We start from the raw sequence: 17,594 nt of genomic DNA, 5'->3' as shown, positions 1-17,594 counted from the left end.
GTGGAGGGACAGCGCAGGAGGGGAAGACCCTCTATGAGGTGGATTGATTCAGTGACTGCAGAAATCGGGATGGGTGTTTCAGAGGCCATGCGATTGACACAGGATAGAGCAGGGTTTAGGGCTATTGTACATAAGGTCGCTATGAGTCACAAGAGATTCGACAGCACATAACAACAACAACAATAACATGATATTAATGATATTATCCACATTCTATTGGATTACCATTCTTGGAGTTGGGGGCATATATGTATCTCTTCCAATCGGTCGGCCAGGGAACTATCCTCCAAATTTCTTCGCATAAACTGGAGACACATCCAGGGCTGCAGCTGTTAGTTGAAACTTGTTATTTGGTATTCTGTCTGTTCATGGGGCCTTATTTTTTTTATGGCCTTCAGTACAATTTTAAGTTCATCCTTCATTACTACTGGCTTTTGTTCCTATGGGTTGTTGTTGTTGTTGTTATGTGCCTTTGAGTTGAAACTGACCCATAGGTGACCCTCCAGTGGGTTTTCAGAAGCAGTTAATTGCATGGGAAGAGATTGCCCATCCTTCTCCCACCTATCAGAGTGAGTGCCTTTAGGATTGCAGTGCAGTTTCTTACCACTAGGCCATCACAGCTCCATGGTTCATTTATATGGTACTTCCTGAAATTTCTCAGTGCTAACTAGTTCTGTATATTCCTTCTAGTGTCTTTTGATGCTTTCTGGATCATTCAGGATTTTTCCCATAGCATCTTTCAGTATTTAAACTGGAGGCTTGAATTTGTTTTTTAATTCTTTCAGCTTGAGAAATGCTGAGCTAGTTCTTCCCTTTTTATTCTCTGACTCCAGCTTTTTGTACATTTTGTTATTTTGCTTTATCATCTTCACCTGCCTTTTTGAAATCTTATGTTCAACTCTTTCATTCTTTTCCCTCTGTTTTGACTTCCCAAGACTTTAATGCAACTTTCATGATCTCTTCTGATATCCATTTCATTTTTTTTCTTTCTCCTCCTTTGTAATGACATTTTGCTCTCTTTATGGATGATGTCTTCCCACAATTTCTGTGGTTTTTTGATCATTGGTGTCCAATGCCTCATACATGCTCTTGAGATGATTCTGAAATTCTACTGGGATAGACTCAAGGTTATATTTTGGTTCCTGTACACAAGTTTTCATTTTCTTCAGTTTCATGTTAAATTTGCTCATGAGTCACTGATGGTCTGCTCCATAACTGGCACTTGATCTTGTTTTGACTATTAATACTGTGCTTCTCTAGTGATTCTTTCCACAAATACAGCCAATCTGATTCCATCAGGTGAGGTCCATGTGTAAAGTTGTTGTTTGTGTTTTCAAAAGAAGTATTTGCTAGGAATAAATGCTTGAGCACACAAAATTCAACCATTAAATCTCCAGCCTCATTTCTGTCACCAAATCCACACTTTTCCCAACATTGCATTTCAGATCTCCAGTAACTATTAATGCCTCTTGATTGCAAGAGTTGGATAGAATTCATCAATCTTCTTCTCTTTGGCTTTAGTTGTTGGTGCATATATTCGAATAATAATAGTCATATTAACAAGTCTTCCTAGTACGTGCGTGAATAGTATCCTATCACTCACAGCATTGTGTTTCAGAATATATCTTGAAATCGCCCTTTTAGCTATGAAAACAATGCTACTCTTCATTCTCAGCATAGTAGTCTCAGTTTTTCATTCTCAGCATAGCAGTCCCTATGATTGTCTGATTCAAAGTGGCCCATGGTAGTGCATCTCAGTTCACTGATATCTGGAATGCTAATTTTCATGCATTCCATTTCTTTTCTGACAGCTTCCTGTTTTTCCTATATATTTCATACATTCTATATTCCAGTTATTATTGGTTGTTTGCAGTCATTTCTTCTTTCTTTTGCACTCAAAAATTTCTGTGTGGGCTCTACCTCTAATACTATAATTATCTACCTTCTTCTGTCTATAGGATTTTTGAAGGCCCCTTGTTTCAGAGGTAGATGAATAATCCTTCGTCTTAGTCTGTCTTAATATAGGAGCTCTGTTGCAACCTGTCCACCATGGGTGAGCCTTCTGGTAATTGAGACACTGGTGGCATAGATTCCAGCATTATAGCTCACCTCATAAGCTACACCAGTACAGTAGACTGACAGACAAGTTATGTACTAATAGGAGCACATAATAATACCCAAGCCTATACACATCAAAGATATAAAGTAATTAGCAACATGCAAATCATTCTCCAATAAATGAACTGACATATATGTGTTGTACCTCTAAGAGTAAACCATACAGACAACCGGATATATAAATATCATAGCACAGGACATCCTTTTTCAGATCCCAGGTGAAACCCATGTTTGCATGGCAGGATGGGGTCCTGGATGGGAGTGTTGGCACAGACAGTGGCTCAGCTGGATCTTTAGTACTGGTTGTTAGAACAGGCCATGGGGCCCCTAGGTCTGGGCCTCTAGATCACGAGGGGGCCTTCACTAGCATTGCCCAGAATCTCTGTATTGAGAAGTTTGGGTTGTTTGTGTGCTCTGTTTTGTTTTGTTTTTTAAATTTGGGAACTTCAGTGGCGTAGGGGTAAAGAGTTCCATTGCCAATTCTGTGGCTGGGGTTTCACAGAGGAGATTGCTAATCCTTTCTTTCATGGGGCGTCTAGGTGGAATTGAATCACCAACCTTTCAGTTCTTGATTGCATATTTGTTCAATTTTATATTTCAAAGATTGGTAGAAATCCTCATTTTCTTCATCGTTAACGTTCAAGATTGGTGTTTATGTTTGAATGATAGTTGCATTAACAGATATTCTGTGTCCGCATAGGTGTGTAGTATCTTATCACTGACACCATTGTACTCCAAGGTAGCTCTTTTTTACTATGAATGCAACACTATTCCTCTTTGATTTCTCATTCCTGGAATAATAACAATATGAGTGTCTGATTAATGGCCAATTCTACTCCATTTCACCACAATAATATCTAGGCAGGGTACTCTGGTGACCTAGTAGTGGGTAAAGAATTGGGCTGCCAGCCCAAAGGCAGGTGGTTTGAATCCACCAGCAGTTAATATGGGAGAAAGATGGACAGTTCTCCTCCTGTGCAATTTACTGCCTCTGAGAACCCACTGGAGCGTCAGCTATGTGTCTGTTCGTACTTGATAGTACTTAACAGCAAGAACATTTTATTGACGGTGGCATTTGGCTTTGTTTCTAGATCAACAAGTATAGACCACTTGGTGTCACTCTCCTTCCACATAAATTTTATGATAGACTTTGATCTAGCTGGGTGGCAATCCTCAAGAACTTTCAATCTTCAACCTTCTTGAGTAAAATAAGCATTATCACCCCCCTTGTGCATACCAAAGTCAAAGTCAGAGGAGACACGTACACGGGTAGGACACAATCCTTTTCAATTTAGAGTCTTGTAAGATCAGGCACACACAGGAAATCCCTACTAGGAGTGTGTGTGTACTTAGATTAAGTTGATAACGACTGCCATGGAAGCTCATGAGGCCTCTTTTAGTCAACATGCAATTACTATGTATGGTTTCTTCCCAGCCTGAGAATTCTTTAAAAGTCTTGACAACATAAGCAGGACAACAATTTTACCTAGTATTTAACAGGGAGATGTGAATGTCCCAAGGAAAGACAAGAGAGAAGCTCTGAGCACTGTTGCCCAGGAAGCTCTGTGGAGGAGGTAATTGTTTAGGAGAGGGGAAGCTTCAAGGATGGAGAAACATTTGGGCTTAGCTTTCTGGATGAGCTGTGTTTTGACCAATGAGGAAAAGTTGAAGTAATGAAAAAAGGTATAAAACCAAGAATACAGAGAGCATACTCTGGAAACCAGTGCTCCATTTGACCAAAGCATAGAACATAGCTGGATGTGAACAGCAGTTAAGGGTTAGAGGAGAAGGCTGGCACTAGAGCAAGTGCCAAGTGTCTGTGTCCCTCTTTCTGTGATTAACGCCGTCAGACACTGTCCTGGAGTGTGGCACTGAATGCCCATCAGTGAGCAGTTGTGAGGGCCTGGGAGCAGCGTGTCCTTACGCAATCTCAGCTGATGTGCAAAATTCCTTTTCTCAAATATCTCATATTTTTGACAGATAATTTTTTTTTAAAAGTTTTCAAAGTATTTCATTTAAGAATCCACTTTTACTATTATTGATAAGGGAGAAAAAGTATGGGTAAAATCTTACAGAATCCCACCACCCTAACCAGTATTTTATTTCAGTTTCTTTTTCTACTTATAGCTCTCCTTTCTTATTTTCCATTCAACAAGATTAAGATCGAGGTCCACATGCAATCACAATCCTGATATTTCCACCTCACACATTTCGTAGCATGCAACTTTGAAAATCTGATATCTTCTCGCAGAGTACACTGTAACTTAGCTAATTTGCTGAGGTTAAAACAGGCAAGATTTTTTCAACTTTTTGAGATACAAAACAATTCCCTTGCTCATGGATTAACCTACATTTCCAGTGCTCACACTACATGTTGCTCACTTTTCATCATAGGCTTAAGGTACCACGGATACAGCCTCATTGTGTTGGTGAGGAAACAGTTTATCAAATAACTTGATAGGAAGTCACAAAGGCAAAAAATCTTTGTCTACTTTGGGAAAATGTAGTAAAGCAAAAACAAAAGAATCCCAGAAACAACATTGTTTCATGTACCGACTCGTAGCTAAACCTCCAGTGGGTTTTCACAGTTAATCACATGCCTTCACATTGCCCAGTCTTCTCAGTGGAGAATCTGGTGGGTTAGATGCGTGTGCCTTTGGGATTACAGCACAGTTTCTTACCACTAGGCCACCAGAGCTCCCTTCAGAAACAGCATTAAGGCTATGGATATAAATTTGAAAATTGTGTTCGTAGAGATGTAGTTCTTCTTGTATCTTCAAAAATATTCTAATGTTCAAATGGGAAGGAAAGCTTGTACTGAGAAAACAAATATGTAATGGCCGCCCTTTTTTCAAGGTTTTGGTTTAGAGGGACTAGTTAATGTCCCTAAAGGGAAGGTAAAACTCAGAAACATTTTCTTTCTCTAGTACTTTGAGACTGAGAAATTTGATTACTGTGAAATTGTCATCCTGGACTCTGTAACTTCGTGGGCTCACATTGTTGCAAACTATAGTGCCCAGGGAATTCAAATGGGGTTGCTACTGCAATTGCTGTTTATTTCTGGCCATGTATAGTTTGTTGATGTGGGCTCTATTTTTATTTCTGGAGCTTGTGTGTTTTATCAAGTAAAGCATTGTAACTTGTACCAATGCCCCTTTCCTTACCGAATTTTGAAGCAAAAGTAATGAATATCACAGGGTCAGATGCTGCATCTTTGGCACAAGTCAACGCGGATGAAAGTGGATAAAGCTAATACTGAAGGCTTTTTCTATTCTCAAAGCCTTTGATAGTCAGACTCAAAATTCACTAGTGTAGCTTGATGACTCCTCCTTCACACAATGCTAATCGGAAAGGAAGGCCCTAAGATGCCAATGTCCATAGCAGCCTTATTCACCATAGCAAGAACATGGAGACAGCTCAAATGCCCAACCACAATGGAATGGACTGAGAAATTATTGTACAGTCACACAATGGAATACTATGCAGCACACAGGAGCAATGATTTTTGTAAATGACTACCTAACCTGGGAGGGACTGGAGAACATTATGCTGAGTGAACTAACTCAGTCTTACAAGGACAAATATTGTATAAGACCATTACTGTAGAATGAGTATGAGAATCTATGGGGGGGGGGCAGGGTGCTTAGTCATAGGGTCGTACAATTTGATGGGTGGAGGGCGGGGTGGGTAAAGGAAAGGGGAAAAAACTATATGAACTTTATGAACTTTGTATGTAAACCAATATAAAATACTACTACTATGAATAAAGGGACGAAGTTCTTTTAAACAAAAAGTATCTGTGAATCTAATCCTACACCATGTGGCCCAAACCAGATTTGCGTATTGATATGATCCTACTCCATGTTGTTGTTGTTGTGTGCCATTGAGTCAGACCCAGCTCATAGCTCATTCTCCAGCAGCTTCTCAGGAGATTGTCCATCCTTCTCCCACACCGCAGCTGGTGGATTCAAACCACGTGTCTTTGGAATTACAGCAGAGCTTCTTACCAATAGGCCCCCAGAGCTCCCTTATGCTTATTTCTCATAACTGCTTCGTGTTACAAAGACTAGGTGGTGCATTGATGGGTAGGGAAGGCATGGAAGACTTCAGTAAGGCTTATCAAACCCTTTCCAGCATGACAGCAGCTAAGTGTGAAGCAGGAAACGTCAGGGGAGGTTTTGAAAGCTGGGAGTAGCAGCAGCAAAGGAAGCTGAGAGTCTGCCTGGATAAATGATGGGTCACTGGGGTGCATGCCATCAAAGAGATTTTCCCGTTTATTCATGGGCAAATGAAGGGCTTGAGGTAGAGAAGACCCCAAGATAGTTCCCATTTTCCTTATTACTTGACCCAGGCCAGAAACAGTTGATAGTTTAAAAAAGAAGAAAAAGGCGTGGGAGTCCAATGTGAAGGTTTCACAACAAATGTACCCACTCTGAGCCCCAGTGTTTTGCTTTGACATAATAACAAATCTGTTTATGTTTACAAAGGATTAGCAACAGACCCTGCTGTGGGAGGAAAACTCAGACAAGGATTCACTAAGTCTTCTAAAAAAGATTAACTCCTAGAGAGCAGGTAAGAAAAAAAAAAACCCCTCTATTCTAGGTGCTTAAGATACAGTTCTTGACTCTCTAGGGAACCCACAGTGGCAAACCAAAGGGAAAACTGGGCAAAGCCTGAGGTAGTTAACAAGATGCGTACTCTGGGAAGTTCTGGTTAAGCATGAACGGTTTCTACTCAGTTTTCTATTCTCACTTCACAGGAGAGGGACTGAGGTGTCATTTTTGACTGGAAAGGGCACTGCTTCTCTTTTCTAAGTCCTCCTCCACAAAAGGGACACTTCCCAAGAGGGATGTGAGAACTAGGTTAGAGCCTGCTTTGATCCTGTGAACTGGAAAATGACTGGTGAATGTCAAGACCTATGATATTTAGCAGCATGAGAAGGCAAACAAGATTCTAAAGGAAATGCTTGTGTTCTCTCCCTGCAGACTGGCTGGCTTCCGGACCCTGCTTTGCTGGGGTGGCTGTGACTCACGCATGCCACCTTAGGGGAAGGAGCAGTACCTGTGTGTTCACACCTGCCATTTGTCCTGAGCTATCATTTAGAACAAGGCAGATTTCCTTGCTCAACCTAAGTCATTAAACAGCACATCAATCTGTACGACAATGCTTAAAGATGCCCTTGACTCTCTTGAAAATGGACATTGATTCCAAAGCAATGTTCATTATTTACCCCTTCTTTTCTTAGTTTGCCCCAACCCCTAATGTTAGTCCTGTTTTGTAACAGTGGTATTATGCAGTATTTATCCTTTTGTGACTGAGATTTGTTTAAAAGGAATGTATGATTAGGCATTATTTGCATGACAAAAGTCCAGAATAAGAGATGCATAGCAAAGTGAACAGGGGTGAGGGTGGGAGAGAGGAAAAATGATACAATGAATGAATTATTTTAAAAGTGAACTGGGGTCAGGGGTAGGGAGGAAAATGTGCGACAATGAATGAATGGAAATCAAAGTTTTCTGTAAACTTTCATTAAAATAACAATAAAAATTTATAATAAGAAAATGGGTATTTAACAGGCTTTTTAAAAATTTTATTGATTTTAATAAACATTTACAGAGGTTTTGGATTTCCATTCATTCATTGCCGCACTTTTCTCCCTGCCCACGCCTCCCCACCAGTTCGCTCCCTTCTCTGAAAAGAAAAAGAAAAAAAAATCCTTCATTAGTATAAAATTCCCCCATCCCTTTACCCCCGCCCCACCCCGAGTACACTTCTCTATGCAACCTTAATTCTGGATTCCTGTGCTAACCGTAACAGGCTTTTCAAGAAAATATATCTTTGACCTTGGAACCTACCCTTTAGGAAAGGAGTCATGTACTTACTAGGAAAACGATTTTTACCTAGTTTTAGTCTATCTTTACCTAAGAGCTGTGAAGTCCCAGCTTTTTCTAATAAATGTTAAACTATATTCCTATTTTCAAACACATACTGATGTACCAGGTAGAATTCATATACATAAGTGCTTTGAAAGCTGAATGGACAGGTAACAAATAACTCCTCTTAAGAGGAGGGCATTTGAAATGTCATTTCTTTCTCTTAACAATTAAAAACTCATTTGTCATTGCTCTGTTGTGTCTCAATTAGCCCTCCTTCTATGGTCTGAAAGGCCAGCAAACTATAAAGAGTCTCTATACATAGACTTTTTAATCCAAGAGCTTTCTTTTTCTTAGTCAGGGAGTCTAAATATCAAGCTATTTCTCGTATCTAAACTTTAAAAGAACACTAAGCTACTCCCATCTAAAGGACAGCAAACATTCTGAAACTCTTTTGATTTGTTGTTTTAAGGACCAAATGTAATTTTTAAAAAAAATTTTATTTTATTAATTTTAATGAACATTTAAAAAGATTTTGGATTTCCATTCATTCATTGTTGCATTTTTCTCCCTGTCCCCCCCACCCCCACCCCGTTCGCTCTTCTCTTTGAAAAGTAAAAGAAAAATTCCTTCATTGGTGTACAATCCCACCCACCTCCCCCAGTACACTCCACTATGGAACCTTCATTCTGGCATCTTGTCATAACCATAATACCCAATCGTATCATCACTTTTAAACTGTTCTCTCCCTCAGCTGTTTCAATGCAGTAGACATAATCTATCTAATTTTTCTCAAATATGATTTGTATGCTCGAGGATAGCAAGTGTTTGTGCTGGAACTGACTGAAGACTGCACCGAGCCTCGTAAAAGTATCTGTAGAAGCTTCTAGAACAAGAGTGGACCTTGGGTGGTGTGCGCTGAGATGCCCATGCCAGCTCTCTGGGTGCCTGGTTTCCCTTGACTAGGTGAGAGTGGAAGGGGAACCAATTCAGACATCCCAGGGCAGCGGGTGCCTGCTCTGAATGAAGTAACCTGTATGGCTATGTTCCATCTCCTCCCTTCATGTTAAAGACCTCAAGATAGCTGAGAACCAAATTCTGTAGTTGAGGCTTTACCATGCTAGTTCCACACGCGACAACCCTACTTGAATGTACTGCTGAGTTGGAACCAACTCCTAGCTGACTCTCGAGTGGGTTTTCGGAGGTAATCCCTCTCACTGGAGGAGACTGCCCATGTCCTGGGGAGCTGCTTGTGTACCCCACAGCTTTCTTCTGGGTTGGCAGCGCACTCCCAACCACCAAGCCACCAAGTCATCTGCAAATACCCACTGCCCTTTTGAGTAGCCATTAAGGACCTTGAGCGAGGGCTCCTCATTTTGGTCAACAGGTTTCCTTGTTGGGCAAGTAACATCAAGATTTGCCTTTTTCTGCCACTGGAGAAGAGTATTGAATGTACCATGGACTGCCAAGAAAACAAACAGATTCATCCTAGAGAGGGTTAAACCAGGCTACTCCTTGGAGGCAAAGATTCTGGGGCTTCATCTGACATACTTTGGACATGTTGCAAAGAGAGACAGGTCTTTGGAGAGGGACATCATGCTGGGTAGAAGGACAGCGCAGGAGAGGAAGGCCCTCTATGAGGTGGATTGATTCAGTGACTGGGGTAATCGGGATGGATGTGTCAGAGGCAGTGAGAATGGCACAGGATAGAACAGGGTTTAGGGTTGTTGTACATAGGGTCGCTATGAGTTGCAAACGACTCGACGGCACATAGCAACAACAACAACCCCTAATCACTTAAAAGGAAAAAAAAATAAGTCCGTCTTGTAGATGTAAGTGACATGTTTTCTGAAGATACCCCAATAAAGGAATTTTTTATTTGTATTAGAAATTAACAGTCAATGACATTGTAGAATTGGGTCATGGTAACCCAGGTGCGATTCAACTTGTATAGCTACTATGCTGACCTTTATGTTGGAATGGACTTCCTAAAAATGGACTTATTACAGGTGGTTTCAGAATTTTTAGAAATTCCTAGAGCTGTGAGGTATGTAAGCTTCTACCTTAAATGATGATGTTTATAACTCATGCCTACTAGAGCTCATAGTAATTCCTCTAAATTATAAAGAGCACCGATAGCACAGTAACACACTGGGTTGTGAAATGAAAAGTTAGTGGTTCAAATCCATTATCTGCTCTATGGGAGAAAGATGTATCCTCCTAAAAGTCCTTATTTACAGACTTGAACGCCCACTGCCGGGCTGCTGAGTCAAGTTCACTCTATGGCAGTGACTTACGAAAGTATGATCAAGAAAGGGCAAGAGAAAAAGGGGGGAAAAATAAGGAGGGGGGCAAGAAATGTTTCCTATCTTCACCAAAGTATAGGGATATGTAAAAATTAGCCAGGCTACATGAAGGCTTTGTACAAAGATAAACCTTCAGGGGAAAGAAGGCTTCTAAAAACAAAAGGCTAGTAGATTTACAAAGTACTATATACCAAACTCAAGAGACATATAGTAACACTGCAAAATACACTCCTTTTTGAATAAACACTCAGAGTGACTTAAATTGATGAATTAAAAATGCTTTATTTGTGATTAAAAACAGTATTTAAGCAGAGTAGTAGTTTAAGCCAAATAGAGAGCAAAGAAAGCTTCATTTGATATTTAAAATTCCAGTAATATTTTCATAAATTCCTGTTAAAAATATAATGAATATTAAAGTCAGCAAAATGCCTTTCTTGGCTGATGCCTAGATTATCACTTAAACTGGTTACACAGTGATTTTTTTTTAATTTTTAAATTTTTTTCTGTCAGGCATAACTGACAGATGAACTTAGTCATGAAGATAAATGAAATCATTGATAACTCACATATAACATCTTGTGGAAAATACTAAACTTAAAATGCTCTTTTTAGTAAGTGTAGGAATCTATTGTTCAACAAGTAATTGTTTTTATATGACTACAGGTTGGCTATGGCAATGATAACTAAACTATATCCAAAGGTAAAGGTACAAAAATCCCTGAAAAGAAATACACAGCCTTGTTATAACATGACATTACATGACATATAAATGCTAATTTCTTCTTATAAAAGTTCTCCTGACTTGAAGAAAGCCAAACCTTTCCATAGTTCATTTACTAAGTAATATCACATAAAAAGTTACATATGTAGTTAACATAATTATGATAATGGCTTATGGTTATATTCAATATGACAAACAACTATTTATAAGATAGCAGCCCTTGTTTTGGATTTTCGTTTTGACAATATATGCAACTTCATTAAACAACACACACACATACACACACACACTCATACATACACGCACGCTGGATACATTTGGTACAAAGCATGAACACTCAACACAGATTGGCACAATACATGCAATATATAGTATGCGAACTCTTTTCTAACCAGCCGATAACTGAATAAGCCATATATATATTCCTGGCCCTGCTTTCTAATCATCCCTTGATTACAACTCATGTTTAAAATGCTTCTAAGACAAGGACCAGGACAAAGATACTCGAGAAGCCAGTCATCTGAATGCGTGGTGGAAATGGGGCAGGATGGCAGAGCCGGTGGCAGCAGGGAACACGTGGGGGATGGGAGGCAGAAGCTGACTCAGGCTCATGGTGCTCATGGCTAGAGTGGGCTCTTGCTGCTGTGGCCCCAGACAGCTCAATCGATGGGACAGGGGTTCCCCGGGCCCCAGGCCGAGCGCACTATTCCCAAAGGCATTCTGGGTAGCAGGAGGGGGCAGCTGCCAGAAGCCCAGGAGAGGGGAGAGGTCTAGAGAGGCAGGCATGGCCAGGTTCACAGCATCTGCCGGCAGCTCTTTGGGCAGATTGATTTTACCAGCACTTCCCTTGCCCAGATCAAAACCGGGATTGAGCTTATGAGGTGACTGAGGCTCTTGCAGAGGCAAGTCCTCGAGCAGATTGATACTGCAAAACCCTTTATTCTCTGTTTTGATGGGCAGATTTCCAAGTGGGGCGTATGAGGTAGAAGTGGTGTTGTACTTGTGATGCTGGAGGCCCGGGGGAGACGAGTTAGGCGGAGAGTGGAGGGTGGGGAGGACCTCTGACAGGGGTGGCACAGGCATCTGCTCTGTGGGGCTGTGGGGGTGGCCGTGTACCTCAGCTGTCAAGCTACCTGCAAGCCCATTCTGCATCGGCGTCCCTATGGGGAAAGGAGACAGAGGGGCAGCCTTCAGCTGGAACGGTGGCGCAATGGAATGGAAGGTGCCCAGGAGGTCTCCGTTCTGCAGACTCTCTTTCATCAGCTCCTGCGAGTGGGTCTTCTTGGTGTGGCGGGTGAGGTGGTCTTTGCGCCCAAACCTCTGGGCACAGAACTGACACAGGAAGTCCTTGCAACCTGTGTGGACCACCAGGTGACGCCGCACATCCTTGCGGGTGTAGAAGCAGCGCTCGCAGTGGTCGCAGCGGTGTTTCTTCTGCTTGACTGCGGCGTGGGGCTTCTCCTCGGCATGGGCTTTGAGGTGGTCGAGCAGCACCTCGGTGCTGCCCAGCTCCAGGGCACAGACCCCACAGGTGAGGTCGCCGTTGTTGGCCGCGTGGAGCGCTTTGTGCCTCTTGTAGCCCAGCACGGTGTGATACTTCTTCCCACACTCGTCGCAGGTGAAGGCCATCTTGTTGGGGTCATGGGTCTGCAGGTGGTTCTTCAGATGGTCCTTGCGGTTGAATGTCTTCTCACAGTGCGCGCACTGGTGAGATTTCTGTGGTGAATGAGTCGCCATGTGTCTAGGAACAGAAGGAGAAAACCCACAATGGCCTTCAGTTACTTTAAACGGAAGAGAGGATGCGAGGATGCTAATAAGCTAAGCTCTGAGTGGTGGTACCAGAGGTGCTTTAAATTTCTTTAAAGTCATAATAGAGATACGTCATAATACTGTCAAGTGAAAAAATCACTTCCATTAAAGACATAATATGTATTATGTTGTATGTAAATTAAGATTTTAGAGACTATATACTTTTTTGGCATAATTAAAAAGATTTTTTTAAGATTTCTAAATAAAGGCATGTTTTTAGAAATATGTGAACAAGAAAAATATTTTAGAATTAAGAAAAAAAAACAGGGACTAATAAACCTCCCAAGGTTGCCCCTTTGCCTCCCTAAAAACCCCAAAGCCTCAGTTTTAGGTTATTGTTCCTAATGCAATTACTGCTTGGTCACTCACTATTCATGAAGACAGAAAATTCAGGCCAAAGAACCTATCCTTTGGCTCGCAGAAATGTCGAGCTGGACCCAAGATGCCAAGCCCATCACCTATGCACTGGGCCTACTGTGTGCCTCCCCTGAGATCTAGGCCTTGGTTTTCTCCATTGAGGAATTCTCATCATCAGCTATCATCTTGGTGCATGCAGCCCATGACCATTTCTCCAAGCCTCCTCTTAGACATCTTCAACTGATTCCCATCTTTACATCTGCCAGTGGTCGCTGGTAATCTGATAAAGTCTAAAAGGAATTTTCTAAAAGGACTAAGCTGCTTGTCCTCACCACCTTTATACAGTTTTCTTCTCTTTTGGCTCCAGGACAAGCCATAGCTATCTTGGCCATTCTGGACTTTCAAAACAGTTACTTTATATTTAGGTTTGTAAAACCTTCTTCTAGGTTGTATAACCCTGGTATGTCCACATGCTGTACAGTGTTTGGTGGAGCTCCCCGATTAAAACAAGCTTGGAAGCAGGAGTGGCATCCACTTCCACAAAAGCTTGCCTCTGGAAACCCTATGAACCTGGTGAAAGGACGAAAGTCATACAGGAAGTGTCCAGGACTTCGTTCATAGAGTCACTATGAGTCGCCTGCGACTCGATGGCAATCAACAACAACAACAACAAACCACAAATTAATTTTGGGAACCAATCATGATTCTATCACTATTCTCTAGTTTCATGGAATTCCTAAAATCTGAATTCATGTTGATTTTTTTAAAAAAACCCAACAACCTTAAGTGATACAAAGAAACTCTGATTATGTATCACCCTAAAACAATAATGGTTAACTAAATCACAAAAGAGCAAGTGTTCTCTGTTATTCCTCCCTACAAAGGACAATCTTTATTTGCAACTTGTGAATTAAATGTACGACACAGGTTGCTTGATGTCCGTTGGGACAGTCAACTCCTTGAGGAGTTTTGTCTTTAAGCTAAAGTTTGTCCTACTGATCTTTCACATGTGACTATAACCTTTGACATAGAAAATACAAAACAATTTTTCATTAAATACATAAAAATGGTAAGGCCTCATCCTAAAAAAAAAAGAAAGAAATAAAGTGAGCTGCGTCCTGCTGGATCACTCGGGCCCAGAGGGTGCCTGAGACCACAACTCTAAGATACCCTTTGAAATTGGCACTGAAGCCACTTGGAGAGGGTACCTCTCAGCCAGACACCAGATTGGTCTGTAGAGTAAACAGTATCATCCACGAGTGATGTGTCCCTCAAACAGCCATGCACATGAGACCACACGGTCAACATTTACCCAGCAGCGGAGATGAGAAGGCAAGGAGGGGCAGGGAGGCTAGATCAATGGCAAAGAGCAAACAGCACAGAAAGGATGAGAATGTGGAGACATCGTGAAAACTGTAACTAATGTCATGAAACAGTCTGGACAATTATTAAATGGGAACCTAATTCACTGTGTAAACTTACACTGAAAACATATTGTTTTAAAAATTAAAAAGACAGGGCCTTCTTTTTATTTTCTAAACACGGGGCCTCTTTAAGACAGTATGTTTAAGTCACCAGTGTACCAAGTTTCACTCGACTTTCTAGCCTCTATGACCATTCTCTCCTAAGGGACAGAGGCACAGGAGCAGCTACTTAGAAGATGCTGTCGGACCCTAGTAAGAGGCCAAATCCAAAGACAGAGGGCTAGTCTGAATCACACTGCTATCTTCTCAAAGATAAAGCAAATCTGTCGCCGTCCTCTTACCCTTCACAAAACCCAACAGCCTGCTTTGTACGGGGGATCCAGAAAGATGGATGTTCCCTGACAGCGCAGGGGGCACGTAAAGGGATGCACTGTAAGAGGAAGATCAGTGCTCTGTATGGGGCATGGGTGGATAACCATGCAGAAAGGATTTTACGGATGATGATGTTGGCTGTCTCCACATTCTGCATCTACTAACTATATTAACAGATTGCAGAAAAGATTTTGAGAGCATCTTGGAGAACAAATAAGTTTATGTTCCATATATCCATAGGGAGATCGTCAGAACACTTGTTTACAATCTTTTTAAAGTTTTTTCTGTTTGGTCCAGTAGTTGCTTCCTTCCTTCCTGCCTTTATTTATTTTTAAAAAATTCATTTCTTTAATGTGTGTGTGTACCGTCAAATGGGATCTGACTGGTACAGGAGGAGACTGTCCCTCCTTCTCCACCAGAGCATCTGGTGGACTCTAACTGTGCACCTCTGGGATTTCAGTGCAGCTTCTTGCCACTAGGCCACCAGTGTTCACCCATCCTGCCTTTCTTTGAAGAGGATTTATCTGACTTTATAAATTACCCATGGGCAAGTCAACAGGGCCAGCTCGAAGAACTCATGATACCATTTAAAGGCATGTCCTATGGAAGAGTTCATACCTTTTCTGAAGACTCTCACCTCATTAGTTTATATCTGGAAACGAAGGCTTTGCCACACTCAGGCTGCAAACACTTGTAAGGCCGTTCCCTGGAGTGGGAGTAAGTGTGAATAGTGTACTTCTCCAGGGTGAGGAATGTTTTGCCACATAACCGGCAGGGGAAAGTGGCCATGGGCTTTGCTGCTCACAGCTTCCTTGTCAGATGCGCAGACCGGCTGCTGTGCCATTTAGGCACAGACGGGAGCCTGGTGCTGGGCGCAAGAGCAGAGCCGTGACAGCTCGACTCCAGACCAGGGCGGAGGCCTGGCTCTACCCAGATGTGGCCCTCTCAGTTGCCACTAGCTCTGCTTCCTGGGCTTCCACATCCCAGGTTATAAGCAGTCTCACGCTGGGGGCAGAATGTCTGAGGCACAGATGAAATCCCAGGAACAGAAAGGTACACTGCATCACTAGAGCGGGCGATATCCAGGATCACCAGGCGGTCTGTGGAGAGAAGAGTGACAGTTTTCTTGCATTAGCCATTTGCAAACAGTATTCTCAGCATCAACAGTGGCTCGAAGCCAGTCCACGCCCCCCGTGTCCTGTAGGACGGCCTTCTGCACATCCATCCACGAGCATGGGCTTCTCCTGGGTGGGAGGAACTGAGATCAGTGTTCTGATGGGGGGGGGGGTGAGCACATGCTTGTGATAAAGGTGGCTGTTTCCATAGACTCACAATTATCAACTTCCTATCATGGTCAGGGCGAGGCCAGGCTGACCAGTAATTTAAAGGGTGGAGGGGGTGACCCCTCAGGCTGTTTAAGGGCTCAGCTGCTGTATCAATAAAAGCTCTGTTGGGGGGTTTGAAATGGTTAAGCACTTGCTGTAATCAAAAGGTTGGCTTTCCAGAAGAGCCCTGAAATAAAAAGCCTGCTGACTTACAGTTGAAAAATCAGGCCCGTGAAGACCCTTCAGAACTTTACGCTGACAGGCCTGGAAGCTGTTGTGAGTTGGAAGGGACTCGAAGGCACAGCAGTGGTTCATTCAAACTAATGGTTAGGACTCTTCAGTCTGTGTCAGCATGATGGAAGTTTGATCACAGCTGATCTAAATTAACTTCCAAAGGCTGAGCAGAACTCATTTGCACACATTTGTTAATTTGTAAGATTACGACACACAAAGGCTGATATAAAAGAAATGTGAATGGAGTTAGTTTAGTTCACTGGCATAACGACGGCGACACACAGGAGACAAAATATTCCCTGAAAACACAACCACATACTTAGAAAACATTAAAGTGTTCCCTGACTCTCCTTTTTATTTTAGGGAACGTCCTCAACTCCTCTCCCACCCTATAGCACTAACAGAACCACCTGGACCTATAGGCCTGCTGTCTCCTCCAATACAACCACTCTGAAACCCAAATCACACCTGCTGTTTCAACCTCGCCAGAGTCTCAAAGAACCAGCCTTTTATTTTTGTGAACATCATTTTGGAAGACTTAAGTGTCTGGGCCAGCATCAGACCATACAATAAAAATGACTAGCTACAATTCAGGAGAAATGTGCTATTTTAGTGTGGTTATTATTTTTTCCCCCCCTCAGGTGATGGATGCTAACCTTCCAGCTGCCATTAGAGTACATTAGCGAGCTATTTGCTTATAATGAGCACATGTGGGCACCTTTTGTGCAGAGGCCAACCTTCCCCGCGCACCATCACACTGTCACAACACTCATGGTAACCTGACCTAATACGGCAAATGCCAAGGCTTGTTCTCTGAAACCATCCATTTACTCCAAGTCCTCAGTGCGGCTCCTCATTGTAAATCTTTTACTTGCCTTTCAGTTCTTTTCAGGTCTGCAGTATTCCAGAACGCTGGGCTCTAACTACATGACATTTATATCTGATGCGTCTTTAAATACGGCAGTACAAAGCACATACACCTAGAGAGACGTACATCCCTCTTCTAATGGGCAAAAGTGTGTAAGAAACTTCTAGAGTTTCTCATCTCCTCCTGC

The 17,594-nt window shown here is 42.2% G+C and overlaps 2 protein-coding genes across 2 annotated transcripts in view; one reads left to right on the top strand and one right to left on the bottom strand.

Annotated features, from left to right (window-relative positions):
• Positions 1-6,676, top strand: part of ZC2HC1B (zinc finger, C2HC-type containing 1B) — a 96,292-nt gene extending 89,616 nt beyond the window's left edge. The window contains exon 6 of the mRNA XM_006891680.1: positions 6,606-6,676. Coding sequence (XP_006891742.1) covers positions 6,606-6,676 — 71 coding nt within the window. The remainder of the gene's footprint in view (positions 1-6,605) is intronic.
• A 4,858-nt stretch (positions 6,677-11,534) lies between these two features.
• PLAGL1 (pleiomorphic adenoma gene-like 1) lies at positions 11,535-15,769 on the bottom strand. Its single transcript, XM_006891661.1, has 2 exons — positions 15,618-15,769; positions 11,535-12,759 (listed from the first exon to the last, which is right to left on the bottom strand). The coding sequence occupies exons 1-2, from the start codon at positions 15,767-15,769 to the stop codon at positions 11,535-11,537; spliced, it is 1,377 nt and encodes a 458-aa protein (XP_006891723.1).
• Between the last annotated feature and the right edge of the window lie 1,825 nt (positions 15,770-17,594).

The sequence above is a fragment of the Elephantulus edwardii genome, unplaced genomic scaffold (genome assembly GCF_000299155.1).
Source record: "Elephantulus edwardii isolate Elephantulus edwardi_28Jun2011 unplaced genomic scaffold, EleEdw1.0 scaffold00102, whole genome shotgun sequence".
NCBI classification, from domain to species: domain Eukaryota; kingdom Metazoa; phylum Chordata; class Mammalia; order Macroscelidea; family Macroscelididae; genus Elephantulus; species Elephantulus edwardii.
Note: the sequence above shows the minus strand (reverse complement) of the source record. Positions and strands in the feature narration are given on the sequence as shown.

Coding starts and splice junctions, on each gene's coding strand:
- PLAGL1 (XM_006891661.1), bottom strand. CDS start 15,769: ATGGCCACTTTCCCCTGCCGGTTATGTGGCAAAACATTCCTCACCCTG. Junction 12,760..15,617: donor TCCAGATATAAACTAATGAG/GTGAGAGTCTTC, acceptor TTCTGTTCCTAG/ACACATGGCGACTCATTCAC.